At 40.9% G+C, this 17823-nt stretch overlaps 1 protein-coding gene across 1 annotated transcript in view; it reads right to left on the bottom strand.

Annotated features, from left to right (window-relative positions):
• Positions 1-17305, bottom strand: part of ak5 (adenylate kinase 5) — a 53612-nt gene extending 36307 nt beyond the window's left edge. Inside the window, exons 1-5 of the mRNA XM_044019133.1 lie at positions 16984-17305; positions 14995-15181; positions 13392-13559; positions 8853-9025; positions 6035-6148 (exon numbers count right to left, since the gene is read on the bottom strand). Coding sequence (XP_043875068.1) covers positions 6035-6148; positions 8853-9025; positions 13392-13559; positions 14995-15181; positions 16984-17043 — 702 coding nt within the window. The 5' untranslated portion in view covers positions 17044-17305. The remainder of the gene's footprint in view (positions 1-6034; positions 6149-8852; positions 9026-13391; positions 13560-14994; positions 15182-16983) is intronic.
• Between the last annotated feature and the right edge of the window lie 518 nt (positions 17306-17823).

The raw sequence follows: 17823 nt of genomic DNA, 5'->3' as shown, positions 1-17823 counted from the left end.
TAATAGATGGACTGATGCCTCCATGCTCGATAGAAGTGCAAAAAGGCTTGAGGCTTGATGCAGAGAGAGCAGGCCTCCCTGGGCTGCTAAAAAAGGGAGCAGAACTGTTCTAGAGGCCCACAGGAGTGGCTCATAAATGGCTGTTGTGATGTTGTTAAGGGCAAAGTAACAGCATGGAAGAAAGAAAGACTAATGCAAATGGATGCTGTGGGTCCTCAGAGGATCGCACTGTCACCCTTGGATAAATATACTTATCCCTCCATCATCTGATCCCAAATAGAGCACAGAACAGTATGGCTATATTTAAGAAATGCATCACATTAACCTTGACCATCATCAGAGATTACATGTTAAATCAAAAATACTGACTTCATTCAGTATTTCAGTTTACACACACAGTTTCGGACAAGGCTCTTGTGGTTGCTGTGTTATCCGAAGAAAGACGTCCCCCGCCGTATGATTTCTGGCAACAGTACTGCAGTTTATAAGTCGTCTCCTTCTACTTCTAGGTCAAAGACCGGAGATGGATATTGTGGTGCATGCGCAGAATGCCAAGCCAGACTATGAGCTGCATTATCTAGGTATGTTAGTCCGATTAAGACTACCTCGATATTAGTTGGATCAACGTGTTCACACGACATTCAGAAAACCAAATGATTGTATTCTATTAGTTCAAATAACTTTAAACATGCATGTAAACACACTGAGTGAATACACAATAGAGCCAGCGGTGTTATGGTCAACCACCGACACCCACCCAATAATGCAGCTCATGGCACGTCCACACTAGGTGCTAGTAGAGTTACTTAAATACAGAAAACTCCTGATAAGTGTCAGAAATGCCAAATTTGACCAAACCTAATCCCAAGCCTCACTGTCTGTCTCAAAAACGTCATAAATGAAAGCTGAAGACAGATGTGCTGGTGTCCATACTACACTGTCATTGACTCCTTCTTGTCTCCTAATAATAATAATTGAATACTGTATTTGACGGGGAGGTGTTGAATTAGCTGGATGCCAAGTGTTACATGGTTAAAGGCGGTTCTGGTCACGATGTGACACTATCATACATATCGTACATACAGCACCTTTATAGTAGCACAAAGTCTGTTTGAGAGGATGGACGACCCAATATAGAGGCCTGAGATTGAAAATATCCAATCCAGTCATTTTGACTAGTATCAGACCAAATACTATCTTACATAAAATGTAAACGTATGGTTTGTAAATCAGAACTTTTTGTGGAAATACTACTTTATTTTTGGCGCTGTCTGTCTGTGTCTTGCAATATGAGCAACAGAGGCTTGTTAGAATTTGTGATGGACACACGTTGCCCATAAATGTTGACCCTGACGTGGAACACACGACCGTCTGACCTGGAGTCAGACGCTCTACCGTTGCGTCACATAGTCTGTTACACATATAGTTCGACAGAGGCTTGTTGCGTGAATGGGGCGAAGTCTGCCATCTCTGATTGCCTTGTTATTATTATTTTGAGCTAATATCACACACACACATACACACAATTAATCCAGTACAAAAGGCTTCACGTTCACAATCCCATATCTGGCACATGTTCTGCACTAAATGATCTCCCAGTAGTTACACTCGCTCCGCAGATGAATTCTCCACTGCACTACTTTCTTTCCTTCCCAATCTGTCTCCGGCTTTCATCTTTTATCGGGTTCTTCATCTACTCTTTCGCTGTCTCAGCCTTTCTTCTTCCCATCTCTGGCTTGTGTCCACGCGTAAAATCTTTGCCGCTAATGACGGAGAGTCATTGTCACTCCCAGTCTTTGTCTTCAGCAGGCTTATGAAAGAGTTGCATATTTAGACACAGTCATTTATTTTCTGTTCAGTAGAGATGAGCTAATCAAAAAAAAAAAGCCAAATATAACTATATAGCTCCAAGCATCGCATAAATAAACCCAAATCTAAATAAATAAACTCGATTGGCAGACCATTGACTTCTTAAATCTTGCATTATAGGAGATGAATGTACAGAAAAACACAGCACAGCACTAGTACATGACAGACTGTTTAAGTTATTTATCTTCATATGGCAAGAACCAGCCAATGTGGCCTGAAGGCACTGAGTCTGGACAATAAATCAATCCAGCACATTAACTCTCTCTTTAAAACTACCCCAAAATATTAAGTGGTAGTTAGCGAGCTTTATAGGTAGCCAGACAAAACAGTTATAGAATATTGATGCCACCTCAGGGCTCGATGGGACAGCGTGGGGGTTCGCTGTCCCCGGCCTCTCTGGAAGTCTGGATTATTAGGTTATTTGTTACATCATAAAAGCAATCCAAGTACTTTAAAGTGTTCTGTGACTTGTTAACCCCCAACATTGTCTGTGACTGCCATTTACACTGCGCACTGCTAAGTTAATAGTCGTCAGTAAACATGACGAGTTTTTCGTCATGGTTTTCTCATAAGGCCAAACTTTCAAGCTGCTCGTAAATATTTAATTATTGCAAATTATATTGTTGGCTTTGTTTTGGACCGGGAGCCACACATGGCCTCATCCTCATCAACACCAGGTCTCAGCATCCTATTTGTCCGACCACGCCGTTGTTATTTTCTCTGTTTGCGTCTGAGCCAAACAAAAGGCCCTTTAATAACCAGTTGTAAGTTAATTCAATTGTAAATCCCAGAGCCGCAGCATGTGTTGCATTACACTCTCGTCCAATCACCAGTGAGTGTGACGAGCTGTTTCTGAGTGGTTGCCGGGACACGATTATAAAGACAAATGTAAACATGTTATCTATGCGGTTTTATCCTCAGTTCCTTATTTAACCGTCTGCTGCCAAATTTACAAAATGCCATCCACCCTTCAATGCTGCCCTTCAATAAAATAAATCAATTATCTATTTTGAAAAGTCATTAACCGAGTTATAACTTCAGGGAAAATGTTGTGGAAATACCCGTTAATTCTCGAATGTTCAGATATGAGTTTATGGTCTCCGCTGATATAGAGACACTACAGGGAAGTATCGCGTCTAATTTGTTTGCAGCAGTTGAAATTGGTGATTATAACCATAGTAATTGCTCTACAGTGAGATTTATCAAACATGGGGGGGAGGTGTGATTGTTCTGGGATCGTGTGGCGAGAAGTCCCTGGCTCCGTGTGCGAGTCAGCCACAAATATCATCTTGTTTGTTTTTCTTTCCTCAGGCAGTGATCAGACAGAGGCTTTACTGTACAGAGTGCAGTCTGTCGTCAGGCGAGGTCGACCAGGAGACAGCAGTGACCACATTATGAGCTCAGACAAAAAAAAATAGGGAAAGAATAAACAATTACAGGGGAGATAAGAGAGAATATAATATGATATAATATAATGCAGGTGACACCTGAAAGCCAAGACAGGTATATATATAGATATCTATATCTATATCTATAGATATAGATATATATATTCACAGACTCATGGATAGAACGACTGTCTCTGTCCCTGCATTTTCACAATGTTGTGTTTTTTAGAGCTCACAAAGGATTTTTTACATCCTTTTAATAATGTTTCCAAGATTTAAATGGCTTTGTTGCAAAGGCTAAATAAAACAAATGAAAAGGGAAGATAATTAACTGTAACCTAACTGAATCTAATGTTGTAAATGAGCCGTTTGATTGGAGCTTTTGGGCTTTTCCCTGTTAAAAAGGAATATAGTGTAACTGTAATTTCCGTAGAAACTGTAATACCCTTTTAACGTTTAACGTCATGCAACAGGAAAATGAATTAATCCTGTCCAAATGGGTGTTGAGACTCTGTTGTCCATCCCTTGGGTCCCTTGTATTACAACTAAAATGACCGGATTAAACAGTGGGTCTCGACTTGCACTGACCCAGATGGACTCCAAACCATTTCCCCAACCACTCTGAAAGTCATTGAGTGCTCATTTAAAACTTGATGAATGTTAAGTGAGTTTAAATGTGATGAGGACAATCAATTCCTCTAAAAGCAATCGAATGTTGTGTCACAAAGTTGCTTGGTGCGTAAGGGATATATTCCCATTAGGGGGCTCTTCTCTATAGCTGCATTAGTATATTTTATCATGTTTTATCATCTGCCTTCCTTTTCTCACACTCAGTGTGGCGCCATCATGTCCAGGGAAGTCTTTTGACTTTGCCGTTTAATTGGACTACAATATTTGTCCCAGTTTAAAAGCACCATAGTGGGAAAACAATTCATTTAATCAGCTCGTTAGTGATGTGAAATACCTTTTCCAGTTAACCTGTTACATTACACACCAAAACAACTAGTTCTGTGTCTTGCAACTTCAAAATATTTCATTCTTTATACTGACAGAGCGTGAATTCTCTCTCCTTGTGACGTCCAAAGATGTATCAATCTAGATTTTTCCATGACTTCTTCATCTGTGTACCGGCCTCCTCTAAGATTTCCAGGTCAAAGCCTGGGGGCAGAACATTTAGAGCATGTGCAGAGCGACCGGGCCTGTTGGAGTACCAATGAGCATTTACACGCAGTAGTAATTCTACTCCCCATTGCATTATCTGCCTGCATTAGTTTCAGTCAGTCATTTGTCCGTCTTTGGTCAGACTAATACAATGATTAGATATATTTTATTAACCCTTAGAACACAGAGCTTTTTCCCATTACTATGCATAAACCTACAGTTTATACAGAGGCTATAAGAATCTGCAATATAGAGTGTCCTACATCCTTTCTTTCAGCAATCTGATGAAAGAAAAGTTGAATTTTCACCAACTACATAAACACATCTGAGCAGAAAGTACTTAAAATGTTTAAAATTGGATTGAATTTGTGAAATTTGGAAATACGTCACAGCTCAAAGTTCACTCAAAGGAAAGAAAAATGGTCTATTTTGTGCCTTCTGCACAACTATTGCTACTTTGTATCACTACTAAATATGCGATATAAAATGAATCATAACTTTGATTCAACAACGCATAAGAAGACGAAAAAAACCTGCATTTTTTTTAAAGCCTGAATATGTGACCTATAAACACCCCCCCCAGGTTGTCCATATAAGGAGTTTCCATGGCAAATTACCATGGGTGCACCTGCGTGAGATTTGCCTCATGAATGCCTGTTGCCAGGTAGTTCTTAATCTGGCTCAAGGACACTTCAGCAGCATCCAGATGCTTCACGACAAAGGCCTCGCTACTGTACCTGCACAACTCATAAAACAGTGACTCAGGAGCAGCAGATAAAACATGATGATTTAAGGCATTGTTAAAGTCACTGTAGCAGTGCTGCAAGAACACTGATTGGTTTTCAGCTCCAATTTCAGGTGCGGTGCAATGTTTACTGTCTCGGCAAATAATAGAAGATAAAACGAAGAAAAAATCTTAATCTTAAAATAGGCTTCTGAAACTCTTAAAAGTGTTGTAAAACTTTGTAAAAAAAAGTGAAACTTTTTCTTCTAATAATACCTTAAGGAAGGTTTCATAAGAGTGAGATTTTACTATTCTTCATTATTAATGCCCCACAGATCCTGGCGTGTGTTTCGCACGTTTTATTTAAAGTCAAACTGAAATTAAAATGGTTTTAATGCTTTTGCTGAGAAATCAGTGTTTTACAACACACAATAAACATGCTCTGCATTAAGATCTGCACGGTGGTGCCACTGAAACTAACGAGCAAGCAGTCAAGCCTCTGCCGTCCTCGATCGCATGCTACTGGAATTAGAAGCAGAGAGATAACAGCTCCAGTGCCTGATGTGTGCAACCACATCATTTACATATTTGACTTGTAGCAGGTGCCACCTGAATAGCTATTTGTGTGTGTCGGACACACCGATAAAGAGACTTCATCCACGTCACAGAAGAGCAACAGGAAAACATCACGTCTCGACTTCCAGACAGAACATGTATATATATCAAAGGCTCTGGTCAAAAAGTCACAGAGACGCAACGAGCAACCCACTCAAGCCTTTGCAGAATTCACCAGCGTGATGAAAGATTTGTCACATAATTGATTCACAGCTTCTCGTGTTCAAACAAACTAGAATACATTTTGAGGATCTGGAGCTAATCTATAGAAACTAACCTGGTCCTCGAAGGACAAGGCCTGTCCGACATCTCGGGGGAAACCATCAATGACGATGCCATTAGCATCCGGGATCTTCATAATCTTCTGCTTAATCTCAGTGATTGTTGTCTCCTGGGAACAAATAATAATAAAAAACCATTATGAGTCATGATTATTATCACTTCTTGCCTCAGTTTGTGTTTACATCTCTAAAGAGCAATACAACACATTTCTGCCCGGGTTGAACAATTAATGAAAAAACAACAACATAATCATTACAACCAAAACAACATAATAGTAGTAATAATAACAAAAAGTCAGAAGCATAAAACAAATGATGAACAAATCTTACATTCATCTAATATTAATTAATCTCACCCCGTGTCCATAAATCACTGGCTGTTAATAATAACCCTCTCATACCCCAAGTTAAATACAAATCGTAATCTTGTCTTAAACCCAAATTTTAATTTGATTTTATGTTTGGACGCTGCTTGAGTTGCACATTGATTGGCTCTGATTGTTATCTTTAAATAATGCCCTCCATCTCAGCCGTTGACTAAGTTTCAGATAATCTTCTTAGCTTTAAACCTTGTTACTTGTGCCTTTGCAAAACAGCCGTTTTGGGAAAAGCTAATGACTTCCCAAACCTTTGTATAGTGATGAACGCTTGTCAAAGTCAAAATCATAGTTAAAATGTTCCGTGCCAATGAGAAACACTTCCACGTTGGTTCTTATCCTTGCTTTAGAGTATAGTAGTCCTAACCTCATTTAAATCTATAACACAGTGAATACTGAACTTAAGCTTGATGCCCCGCCCCCCCCGCCCCCCCCAATCATTCAGCCCTGATGTTTTTGTACGGCTTAACAGCTAAAAATGACCATTTATGAATCGAGATTGATCCTAAAAAATAATTCAACTCTGTGCAAGATGCTTAGCATTGTGGCAAATCATCGATTTCCAATCTCACAGTTGACATTTTGTCACATTTCAAATGCCAAATAACGGTGGTATAACTTATAAAGTTAGGATTTGCTTTTCCAGCACGAAAGAGGTCGTTTGTTTAGTGAATGTTGTTGCGACTCCCAGTGAAGATTCATTGAGGTTGTAGATTATTTAAATTGAGAATAAACAAAAAGCACAGTAATAAATAAGGTTAAAGGAACGCTATCATGTGGCACATTGAATAATTACACTTAATTACACTTGTTAATAGAATTTGTCTGTTTATCCAACTGCACTATAATTTCTAAGTGCAGCATGATGACTGCCTTGAGTGCACTTGAGGGCAGAGTGTGTCGGGATCCTTCAGCATGGTTTACTTCCTCATGGCTGGAGGAGGTCAACATGTACAGATGTATTTCTCCGGGCAGATTGCATCATATGATACGGCAGAGATGTGCAACCAATGCTCCGATCTAAAAATAGCATCCGTGCTCATGGCTGGCACCGACTAACACGGACATTTCATTTCATTCCAGCGACAGAACGTGAGCGGCGACTCGTCGGCGTAAACGCAGAGATTAAACGTCACCTCAGTTTCATGAAAAAGACTAACATTTGTGTGCAGGTGAGACAAAACGAGAGCAGGTCATTTAGGAAAAGCCCACTGGTGCTTTGCGTGGCTTCAGGACTGAGCTCTCACAAGAGTTGCAGGCATCAGACAATCATCTCTGTCTCCAGCAGAGACCATCTGTCTGCAGCAATATACCAGCAATCACACAGCAGACACGCAGAGACTCATTATTTAAGCTGCTTCTCTCCAAATAACACCACCGCTCACACATTGACTGCTCCCAACGCAGTAGTTTACTTTATACTGAGCAGTAAAATGAGCTTTGGGACTCTAATGAATCATCGTCATTTTAAATGAATCACTGGCAGGTGTAGTGTTCCCTGCACATGTCTGCCAGATTGCCTCAAAGATATGAAATGGAACATTTCTGCATTAAATTAGGGCTGCAACGATTCATCGATTCATTTTCCAGACATTAAAGAGGTTTGGCAAACATCCGTCAACATTTTTCAACATTTTACGGTTCAGACAACTAATCCATCATGAAAATAATAGTTAATTAAATATCTTAAAACAACAAGACTAGTCTTAGTGTGCCAGAATGTTTCCAACACTCTTCAAATGCATAGAAATCTGTCATTATGGTCGTCTTTTAATGAGATCATCTGTTTTACCCATCTCTGCTGTAACTTATGTTCAGAGTGAATATTTGTTACCATAATTTGCTAATATTAGTTCAATCATTATTACAGATGCTAGATAGATTATTTGTCAGTTATCTTTGATTCATGGTGACGGTGTTACACTTACGTCATGGATCTTTGCTGTCTTGTTCAGAGCAGCAGCCGTACTCACCGATATTTTACAGGTTTGTAACATAAGGAAAAATTGTTGAGCGACACTGATCTGTCCAAAGAAAATGTAAACTAAGTAAAAATCAGGGTTTAGGTGTCAATTTCATGTACCTGGCGTGTATCTTTATTTGTTTTAATAGTTTTTGTTTTGCTCCTTCCTATGTACACTTACACGACACACACTGGGCGGAGACATGTGTGTCTCTGCATGTGCAGTGTTTGCAAAGTGGAGCATAAACAACTATTATCTCGCAAAGAAGGATGTTAATGAGGGTGGAACAGCATCCCTCTCCCAGAGCACTTGTGACAGGGATGCTGCTAATTAGCCCCTTGTTACATGCACGCTGTGATAATGACCCGCAAGTGACTGGATACACTCAGGGCTCATCTTTCTACTCGTATCCTCCCCTGACTCACTTACACCGCCCGGGCCTCCCATCCGACCCCTCTCTGTTTCTCTGCTACCTGTGGTGCCAGTTCCCCATTGGTGATGATTTTCGCGATCAGGCTCCACTTTCTGTTGCTGGTGGCATTGTGGATCATCTTCTTCCTCAGCAGCTCGCCCACAGACATGTACTGGAAGCCGTAGCGCTCGGCAATCTTCAGGCTCTGTGTCCCCTTGCCGCTGCCAGGGCCACCTAAGCACAGAGGGAGAGCTGTTGATGTTTTGGGTTGAGTGTGTGTGTGTGTGTGTGTGTGTGTGAATGTATCTGTGTGAGTGTGAAACATTACGTGTGTGGGTGTGTAAGCGTAGGCGCATGTGTGTAGTGAGAGAAACCCAAACAATGTGAGACTTGTGTGTGTGTGTGCGAGTGTGTTGTTTGTGACTGCTTATTTGCAAGTGTACATGGGGGAGAAGTGGGGAGAGGAGGAGGATGGGGGGGAGGGGAGTGAAAACAGAAACAGGTATGTGTGAACCTCCTACATTTGCTAACAAATCCTCCACTTTTCTCGCGCAGAGGAGTGATGACGACAGGAGACAGCTCCCGCAGAAATGGGTGTCAAACATAAGGTTTGCAGGCCAGAACCGGCCCACCAGAGGGTGAAATGTGGCCCGCAGGATAAACATTTAAGAAATACTACATTTCCACAAACCTGTGACTTAATTTTTTCGTCCTTTGTAGATCCTCTGTGATCTGTAAGTTGTAGTGCACATGTATAAATGTTAAACTTAAAGCCCATGTATACTTCCGCGCACATATCGCAGACCCTGGTATACTCGCGCGTCTATGTCCTGTAGTATCTGACGAGTCTGAACGCAGGGAATAGGACGCATTGCTCAGGCCGTCAGGGAGTCGGGGTGTCAGTCGGTTTGAGGGTGTCCTGGGTGACTACTTCTTCTGTTGTCAAAATGTGGACGTATACGAGGGCCTTTAGGCATAATATTGTTGAAATTGCACTTATTTTTCTCAACAAATTCCAGCAAACTCAACAAATTGTTCATAATATGTCTTGTAAAAAGATACTTCATGTTAATAGAGTATGATGCTATTATTTTACTGGTCCGAAAACTGCGCTGCATGTGGCCCCTGAACTAAATTGAATTTGACACCACCAGATACACACTTCCTGCATCTACAATTCCTCAGTGATCCGATAATCTGTGTTGCCATGGAATCATGTTTTGTAAGCACATGGAATGTACACACCAATGGGCCCTTTATACAGGAGCCATTTTGACACGTTTATGAGCAGGAAAATCACAGATGTTACTGTTCACATTGACAGTGTCTCTCTTCAGCTCATGTAAGTCAGGACAGTACGACACTGAACCAGCATGACCCCTGAAACTGAGGAAGATAAGTGGAACTCAGGCATCATTATTTTTGATTGTTTACACCAGTGATTTTCCTACTGTGACCCACTAGCACAGCACTTTCCAGTCCAGTTGGTGGCGCACAACAAAATATATAATGATGGAAGAAAAGATTATAGAATGAAGCATGAAGTTGTGTGTTTACAAGCCATCGCTCAAATAATACAAGGACATATAATGAGGACAAACATCAATGGAATGAAATGTGAGACTGAGTTGTTGAACTTTATCTGGTTTTACTGATTTTGAGGATGAATGATTGAAACAAAAGGCTCATTCCTCTCTTCAAGTGACCAAGATTATCTGGTTGTATAGTTGTAGACTTAAGTAGACTCAATGCATACAAACTAGGGCTGTCTAACTATTTTTTAAATCACATTTCACTTTTAAAATTGTATTAATTTGCAATTTACAATAATTTAAGCCCATCTCAACAATGTGGAGCAACGTTTACCAGAGTATCGTGATTGGGAATCAGATGAATGCAAAGAAAATGACTTTTAGATTTATGTGTTTTTTTTCAAATCTAAAGTAGTGCAATAAGCCTGGGGTAACACAACGTCTTTGCAGGAGTTCCACTGTAGGTGTCTTCTCTGTCTTTTTTATTGTATTCCATTTTCTGTTAATTGTTTATACGCTACACGACACTCATCAGCTGTTAATGACGTAAAGGTAGGCCCTAACCCTAACCCTAACCCAATTAGACACGACTGACAAATGTCGACATTAAAACACCCAATGATACACACATTAAAACACGGACAGGACAAAATGAATCACAGCCGATTCAAATGTATTAAGAAATGTTGGATTTAAGCACAGGGAATCTTTGCAATAATAGGTGAATTGTATGTGAGGCTGTCAGTGTTACTGCGCCGGTAAAAGCCATTTGACGACCTGAAAGCTTTGCTGAGAGACACTACTGTTACCATGGGAATGTCAACTACTCCAAAATCGCTGCTGGTTGACAGGCATGCCAGAGGGATGTGAAATTAGCAGCAGAACAAGCTGTGCAGTTGTTATTTCATTCCATCACACGTTACTATCAATTTCTTTTTGCCCAAGCGATGAAAATCATTACAAATCTGTGATAACTAATGTATTATGTGTTTGGATTTAAGTGAGAGTTTGACCGCTAAGTTTCACCAAAGTCAGTACAATTTGTCCCCACATTTTGGATTCAAAGTCCTGCTTTAGTAAAACGTCTCCCGCTGGTGTGCCATGATTGCCGTAAAACTGGGATTAATAATTGTGATGACGCGGTCACGCGGTGACTTTCGACCGCCTCGGTCATCCCTGAGACCAACAACTTGCGATATAATCATTTGAAGTTGAGGTTCAGCTCATCATTCACTGTGTAATCAATTTAATAATCTGTTTAATATAAAAACGTAACCTAATTGTTCAGCCCTAGTCCAAAGTAAGAAGATTCCCCCAGGGTGTTACTGACATGATGGGATGGACAGATGCAGGAAGAGACTCCACCTGTTGCAAAAAGAATTCCATTTGATTGGAAGTCTTTGGGAAAATGTGCCTATTCCTCACAAGTTAATAGTCTCAATCACTACTTTCAGAAAATACACAATAATACACAACAATATCACTGCACTTATGTGAGGTTGCAGTGTCATTGACAGCATCGTCTGATGAATGAAGTTGATTTTGCACCCGGAACACTGCGTCTTGTTTTGCCCTCGTACAAAGATTTAATGTCAAAGAGGAGCAAAGAAACCGGAGTCCCCACATTTAAGACGATGAAATCAGAGAACTTGTATGAATTCATTCTTAGTAAAAGAAAAGTAACATGCATTTGTGTACTTTATCATATGGCTTTGTATTCTGTAATGCTGTTCCCCTCCTGTCCCTGTGTGTGTGTGTGTATTTTCTCTGGGTTATGCGGTTTCCTCCCACTGTCCAAAAACATGCAGATTAGGGGATTAAATTACTAAATTGACCGTAAATGTGAGAGTGAGAGTAAATGGTTGTTTGTCTCCATGTGGCCCTGTGATGGACTGGCGACCTGTCCAGCGTGTACCCCGCCTGTCACCCTATGTCAGCTGGGATTGGCACCAGCGGACCCCCGCGACCCTCATGTGGAGGATAAAAGCGGCAGAAGCTGAGTGCGTTCCCCCTCCTGAGTTTCCCCTGAACACACACGTCAGTCTGTCTCTCCCTGTACGAATGTGACAGACAAAACATTTGCCATGATCCTCCAAAGAGGTGACAGCTGCAGTCGCCCCGTTTTCCCAATGTAGAAATCATTACTGTCCACATCATTCAGAACATCGCAGGTAAACTTTAGAAGCAAAACATGCTGCAGCAAAAGGCTGTCACGCGGTTTCTCTTTGAGGCACTGAACTTCTTCTGCTTATGTAAAGCCTTAAACAAACTATTTAAGGGCTTTTATAAATAGCAGCCTTTCTTGATTCACCTCAACCAGTGTCATTACTCTTATTATACAGCTGCCATGCTTCATTTATGAGATTAATTCATGCATTTGACAGGTTAATGCAGGTCCATCAAGGAAATCAGATTAAGAGCGTGTGAGTGTGTGAGTGTGGAACAGAGTGAGTGACATGCAACAAGATCCTCCCTGCTGATACTAACAGAGAGAGGTGGAGTTACGCTCAGAATACCAGGAAACGCACACACACGCACACTCTTGTACAGCATCCTTAGTGAGGACACTCATAGACGTAATGCGTTTCCTAGCTCTTATGCTAATCTTAACCTAAACTCATTTCTAACCCTAACTCTAAAACCAAGTCTTCCCCCTCAAAAAAGTTCCAGCCAAAAATCGCCACTGCCGAAGCATAAAAAAGAGCGGAATAAAAGAATGTGGCTACAACTAAAGATCGCTGCTGTTACTGATGAATCGACCTGTATTCCGCTCCATTAAACGATTATTTTTGGTCCGTAAAATGTCAGAAAATGAAGGGATGTATCTTTAAAATGCCGACACACACATGCAGTAATGCATGCACAAACACGAGTGCACACACACTCATTAAATTCCTTTTTCCGGTCATGGACGTCCGTGGGTCCATGTTTTGCTGCATATTGATGCTGACAAACACTGAGATGTTTGCTGTCATCTGTTATCTACTGGACAACACGTAAGGAATCCAGGCGAGGCCTTCAAATCATACAAACATCAGTTGAAGAAACTGTAAACACGATGCGTTTACCGATGACAAGGATGACTTTGGGCCGGGGTCTCGATGGGTCGAACACCTCATACTCCTCGATGAGCTCCGCCGTCTCGGACAGGTCCGAGTCACTCTCGATGGAGAACTGGCTGATGGGAGGGAGGCGGTCATAGCGTCTGTAGGGAAAGTTGGGACTGTCGGGCAACACTGTTGCACGCACACACACACACACACACACACACACACACACACAAACACAAACGTAGTGTTTTTGACATATTTACAAGCTGTCAGTTACTTTAAAAATGTGCCTTTCACATTTTCGTATAAAATGAAATAATAAAAATGTCTTTGTGGGATGAATAAAAAAAGATGATGCTTATTATGCAACGCTAAAAGAGAGGAATTATGTCTTTACTCAATATTATGAATGATGATATTGGAAGCACAAAACGTTTGCAGACTGTGGAATGAGGAACCAGTACCAACCAGTTCTCTATCATGTGATCATGTGGCCAGATGTCTCTCATGTGGCACGGTTTGAATCCTGGTTCATACCAGGGCCTTACTATGTGGAGTTTTACGTGTTCTTCCTGTGAACGTGTGGGTTATTTCCGGGTACTCCAGCTTCCTCCCAGTCCACAGTCCTGTGTGTTTGTCTTGCAATGGACTGTCTAGGGTTTACCCCGCTATGTCGGCTTGGCTCCAGCCCCCCCCGACCCTCATGTGGCTGGAGTGAGTGAGTGAGTGAGTGAGTGAGTGTCACACATGATTAGCTAATGTGTAACTGCTGCCCTGCCTCACACACATCATCAAACAAAGACGTGTTTGCATCAAAAGCATATGCAAGGCTTAGCTGAGATCTTTGCTTTGCAAATTCTGAAGTTTTGCATCTGTAGTAGTTCCAGGATCAGTGTGAGAGACCTGCTGACATAACCCAGCTGAAGTTACGGACAAGATTAATCATTTATGTCATAGACTAATCCATTTCTTACTGTACGGTAACAGCCGACAAATTGACAGTGATTTCACTATACGAAATATGTCACTGGTGTTTTGGATGTTGTGTGGGTGGACAGGCTTTTGGAAAAGAGAAGTGGCGCACACACTGTGGAGGTAAAATGCCTCCACAGTGTCTAATCTCACTTTAAAACAGTAGTTTGAACAATGGGGCTCATTAGGGTAGAGTACAAATCTCATGTTGACACTCTCATGTCAAACAATAAGCTGTTTTTTTTCCATAGGCTGTATATAAAAACGGATATAGTCTTCTGCTTAGAATTAAGTCCAAGACCTAGGACAGAAGTATTCATTTGCAAAAGAACTCCGTTATGTAAAATCAGCTTGATTATAATTTGAACTTCATTTAATATTTTCCTGAGGAGTTAAATATCTCAATTACTAGTTTCAGGTCTTCTCCAAAATCACCATGAGGTCAGTTTTGTAAATGATGTTCCCAGGAGAAGAAAATAGACACAGACAGTGTGAGACTGACAGCTGGTATCATCCAAAAGGTGTGGAATTCCAGTTTCAAGAACTGACACAGCTCACGTCAAATCACAAATCTTGACGCTGTTTTCCGCCCACAAGATCCATTTTAAATCAACAGTCTATGGTGTTATATAAATTATGACCTACTCACCATTTCTGAAGAGGGACCTGCGTGATTGGCCACCATTGAGAGGGGGGAGGGGCTTCTTCTCCTGGCCCACAAAGGTATCCCATCGTACTTTCTCTGGTCCTCCGAGCTCCCTAGCTTTCTTTAGACACGCCTCCAGGTAGTCGATGGGGTCGTCGGGTCGGTAGTACATCAACCCTGTCAGCAGGCTCTGAAGAAAACAGTGTAAGAGTATGTGATGAGATGAGAAAAGGAGGAGAAGAAGTGCACGTAGGAACGTGATCGTAATGGTGTGTTGTTTGGGAGAAAACAGCCCGCCTTAATGAGCTGAAGTCTTGAAGAACAGCTCTAGTTGCCTTGGCTCGGCTCCAACAGAGGTGCAAAACATCTCAGTTTGTCGGAAGCCCATGAAATTGGACTGAGCCTGGCAAATAAACACAGAACGCAGCGTGACCTGATGTTATTGTCTGGGAGGGAAGCAAGTAACTGTGATGAATGTGAGAACCAGCTCCTTGCCAAATGACAAGCCGAGTGTATGTTTGTGTGACATTAGCCCCCGTGACCCCGACTGCTTTAAAACAACGGCTTCCTCAGGGACTTTGTCTCCACCGTCCTCACTAACTCCCACCACACAAAGACGGACAATGCCATGATGTGTGCATTAGTGGACCAATAATGAAATACGCTTTTCTATCAGCAGCAAAGGTGCGCAGTAAAATGACACAGCAGTTGTGGTAATAATGTGTCACTTTACTGCCAAATGTAATTTGAACTGGCTGTAAATAAACAAGCAGTGATTGCCTGCACACATTAGCAGCATGGCACTCACTACTGGGTCTAATTAAGTGGATGAACCACTTTACCATCCCCTCAGGAAAATAATATTATATCTTAATTATTATATTCTGTCGGAACTTAGGTGTCTCTTGTCTCTCTGTGAGAGTTTAACGTAGTCTTTCATTCCTGTGTTCCACATATAAATCACTAAAATGACGTGTATTAGAATTAATCATGCCAATGTAGTTTATTACTTTATTTATTTTACTAATTTATGTAACTGGGTACATTTTGTGCAAATAATCTTGTGGCTGAGTAATTCAAACTTTTACATTTTCTTCAATAAGTTTTTGGATTAACTTTTTTATTCATTAAATAAACATTATTTTTTATTTAAAGTGCAGACAAAACATGTAGATCAGAGGTACAGACCATAAGCGTTTTTCTTACAATATTAATTTATGCAAAATCTGCATATGATGCACTGATTTCTAAAGATTGGTCATAGGAAATCCCACATGGGTTAAACTCTATTTGAAATGATGGCTAAACAATTAAAGGATAACTTCAAATGATGAATTCATTAATTATGATTTTCCTGAAATACTACCATTTGATTTGCAATATAACTTTCAAGTCAAGCTTCAGTCCAGTATTCACTGTAATGATCCATATTTAAAACAATATGGTGCAGTAACACATCATATTATCTACTGCTTTTTATCTCATAGAAGATAGAACATTTAAAAAAAATCAGAACGAATCAACCGCAGCCTTTGTGATATCGTTGTTGTTGTGTTAACATGTTGTATACTGAACATTTTCGTTTTTGTTTTTTTAAAGATAAACCTTTCAGTTGAGATCATGTCTGGAGTCTGGAGGGTGACTCATTAATTAACAGCTAATTATGCAAAGAGAGAGAAAGGTCTGTTTGGTTTGCTATAATTGGCGTCATTATGATCATAATGATATTATAGTCTAGATGTGATAGGAGAGAGGTGTGTAAAAATGAGTGAGTGAATGAATGGATGGATGGATGAATGAATCACCAGCGTTTCCTTCTTCACTAAAAAACAATATTTCAACAACAATGTACTTTTCACACAGGCTGTATGTCAATATTAAGTACATGGATGATATGCATGATAGAAGATTTGTGCCATAAAACCACAGTCGAATCTGTTCACTCTCGCTCTCTCTGTGTTTCATCCAAACGCAGCGCACAAACATCCTCACCTCAAATAGTTGAGGTATCTCCCGCCGCGCGAGGTACTCCTTGGCATCGTTGGTATTCATTTCCACTTCTGATTTCCTCTGAAATCACAACTTGTGCGTTGCTTGTACGTTTTGGTTTGTTTTGTTTTCCCTCCAGGTGTCTCAGTGCCTTCAGAAGAAGATCTTTGGTTATGAACCCAGCTCCACGCAGATGTCTTTCTTCCTAGCGCATTTTTGCCTCTCGTGTGTGTGGACTTCAGGATTCCTCCAGGCTCTGCCACTGTCAGTGCGTCGCGCCACGGTGCTCTCCTGCTCCGTGTCGCGGATGCGCGCCTCCTCCTCCTCCTCCTCCGTCTCGCCCTCCCACAGCTCTGTGCCTGTCTGTCTCCAGCACGCACCATGTGCGCGCCCTGACAATAGAGGCTGTGCAAAACCGAAACTGTTGCCTTTTTAACCATTACAATTAATCATTGTAAAAGGGTGGCGAAGAGTCCTATGTTGTAGGTTGGTTTTTGTACTTGAGTAATCAGATCATATCATTTAACTTTCTGTGACAACTGCAGGTGCTTGTTACGTTACACAGAAACACAGGGCTTTGTGGGGGCCCTATGTAAGAGAGAAAGAGATTCCTAAGCCTTTACATCAGATGACTCACGAATATCTATCTATCTATCTATCTATCTATCTATCTATCTATCTATCTATCTATCTATCTATCTATCTATCTATCTATCTATCTATCTATCTATCTATCTATGGTAAACTAACACTGTGGTATATGGTAGACAAAAAGAAAGTGGTCACACACAATTTATTTTACTATTAGCTACAAAACAGTCAATAAACCATCACATAAGAGAC

Source organism: Solea senegalensis, linkage group LG1 (genome assembly GCF_019176455.1).
Source record: "Solea senegalensis isolate Sse05_10M linkage group LG1, IFAPA_SoseM_1, whole genome shotgun sequence".
NCBI classification, from domain to species: domain Eukaryota; kingdom Metazoa; phylum Chordata; class Actinopteri; order Pleuronectiformes; family Soleidae; genus Solea; species Solea senegalensis.
Note: the sequence above shows the minus strand (reverse complement) of the source record. Positions and strands in the feature narration are given on the sequence as shown.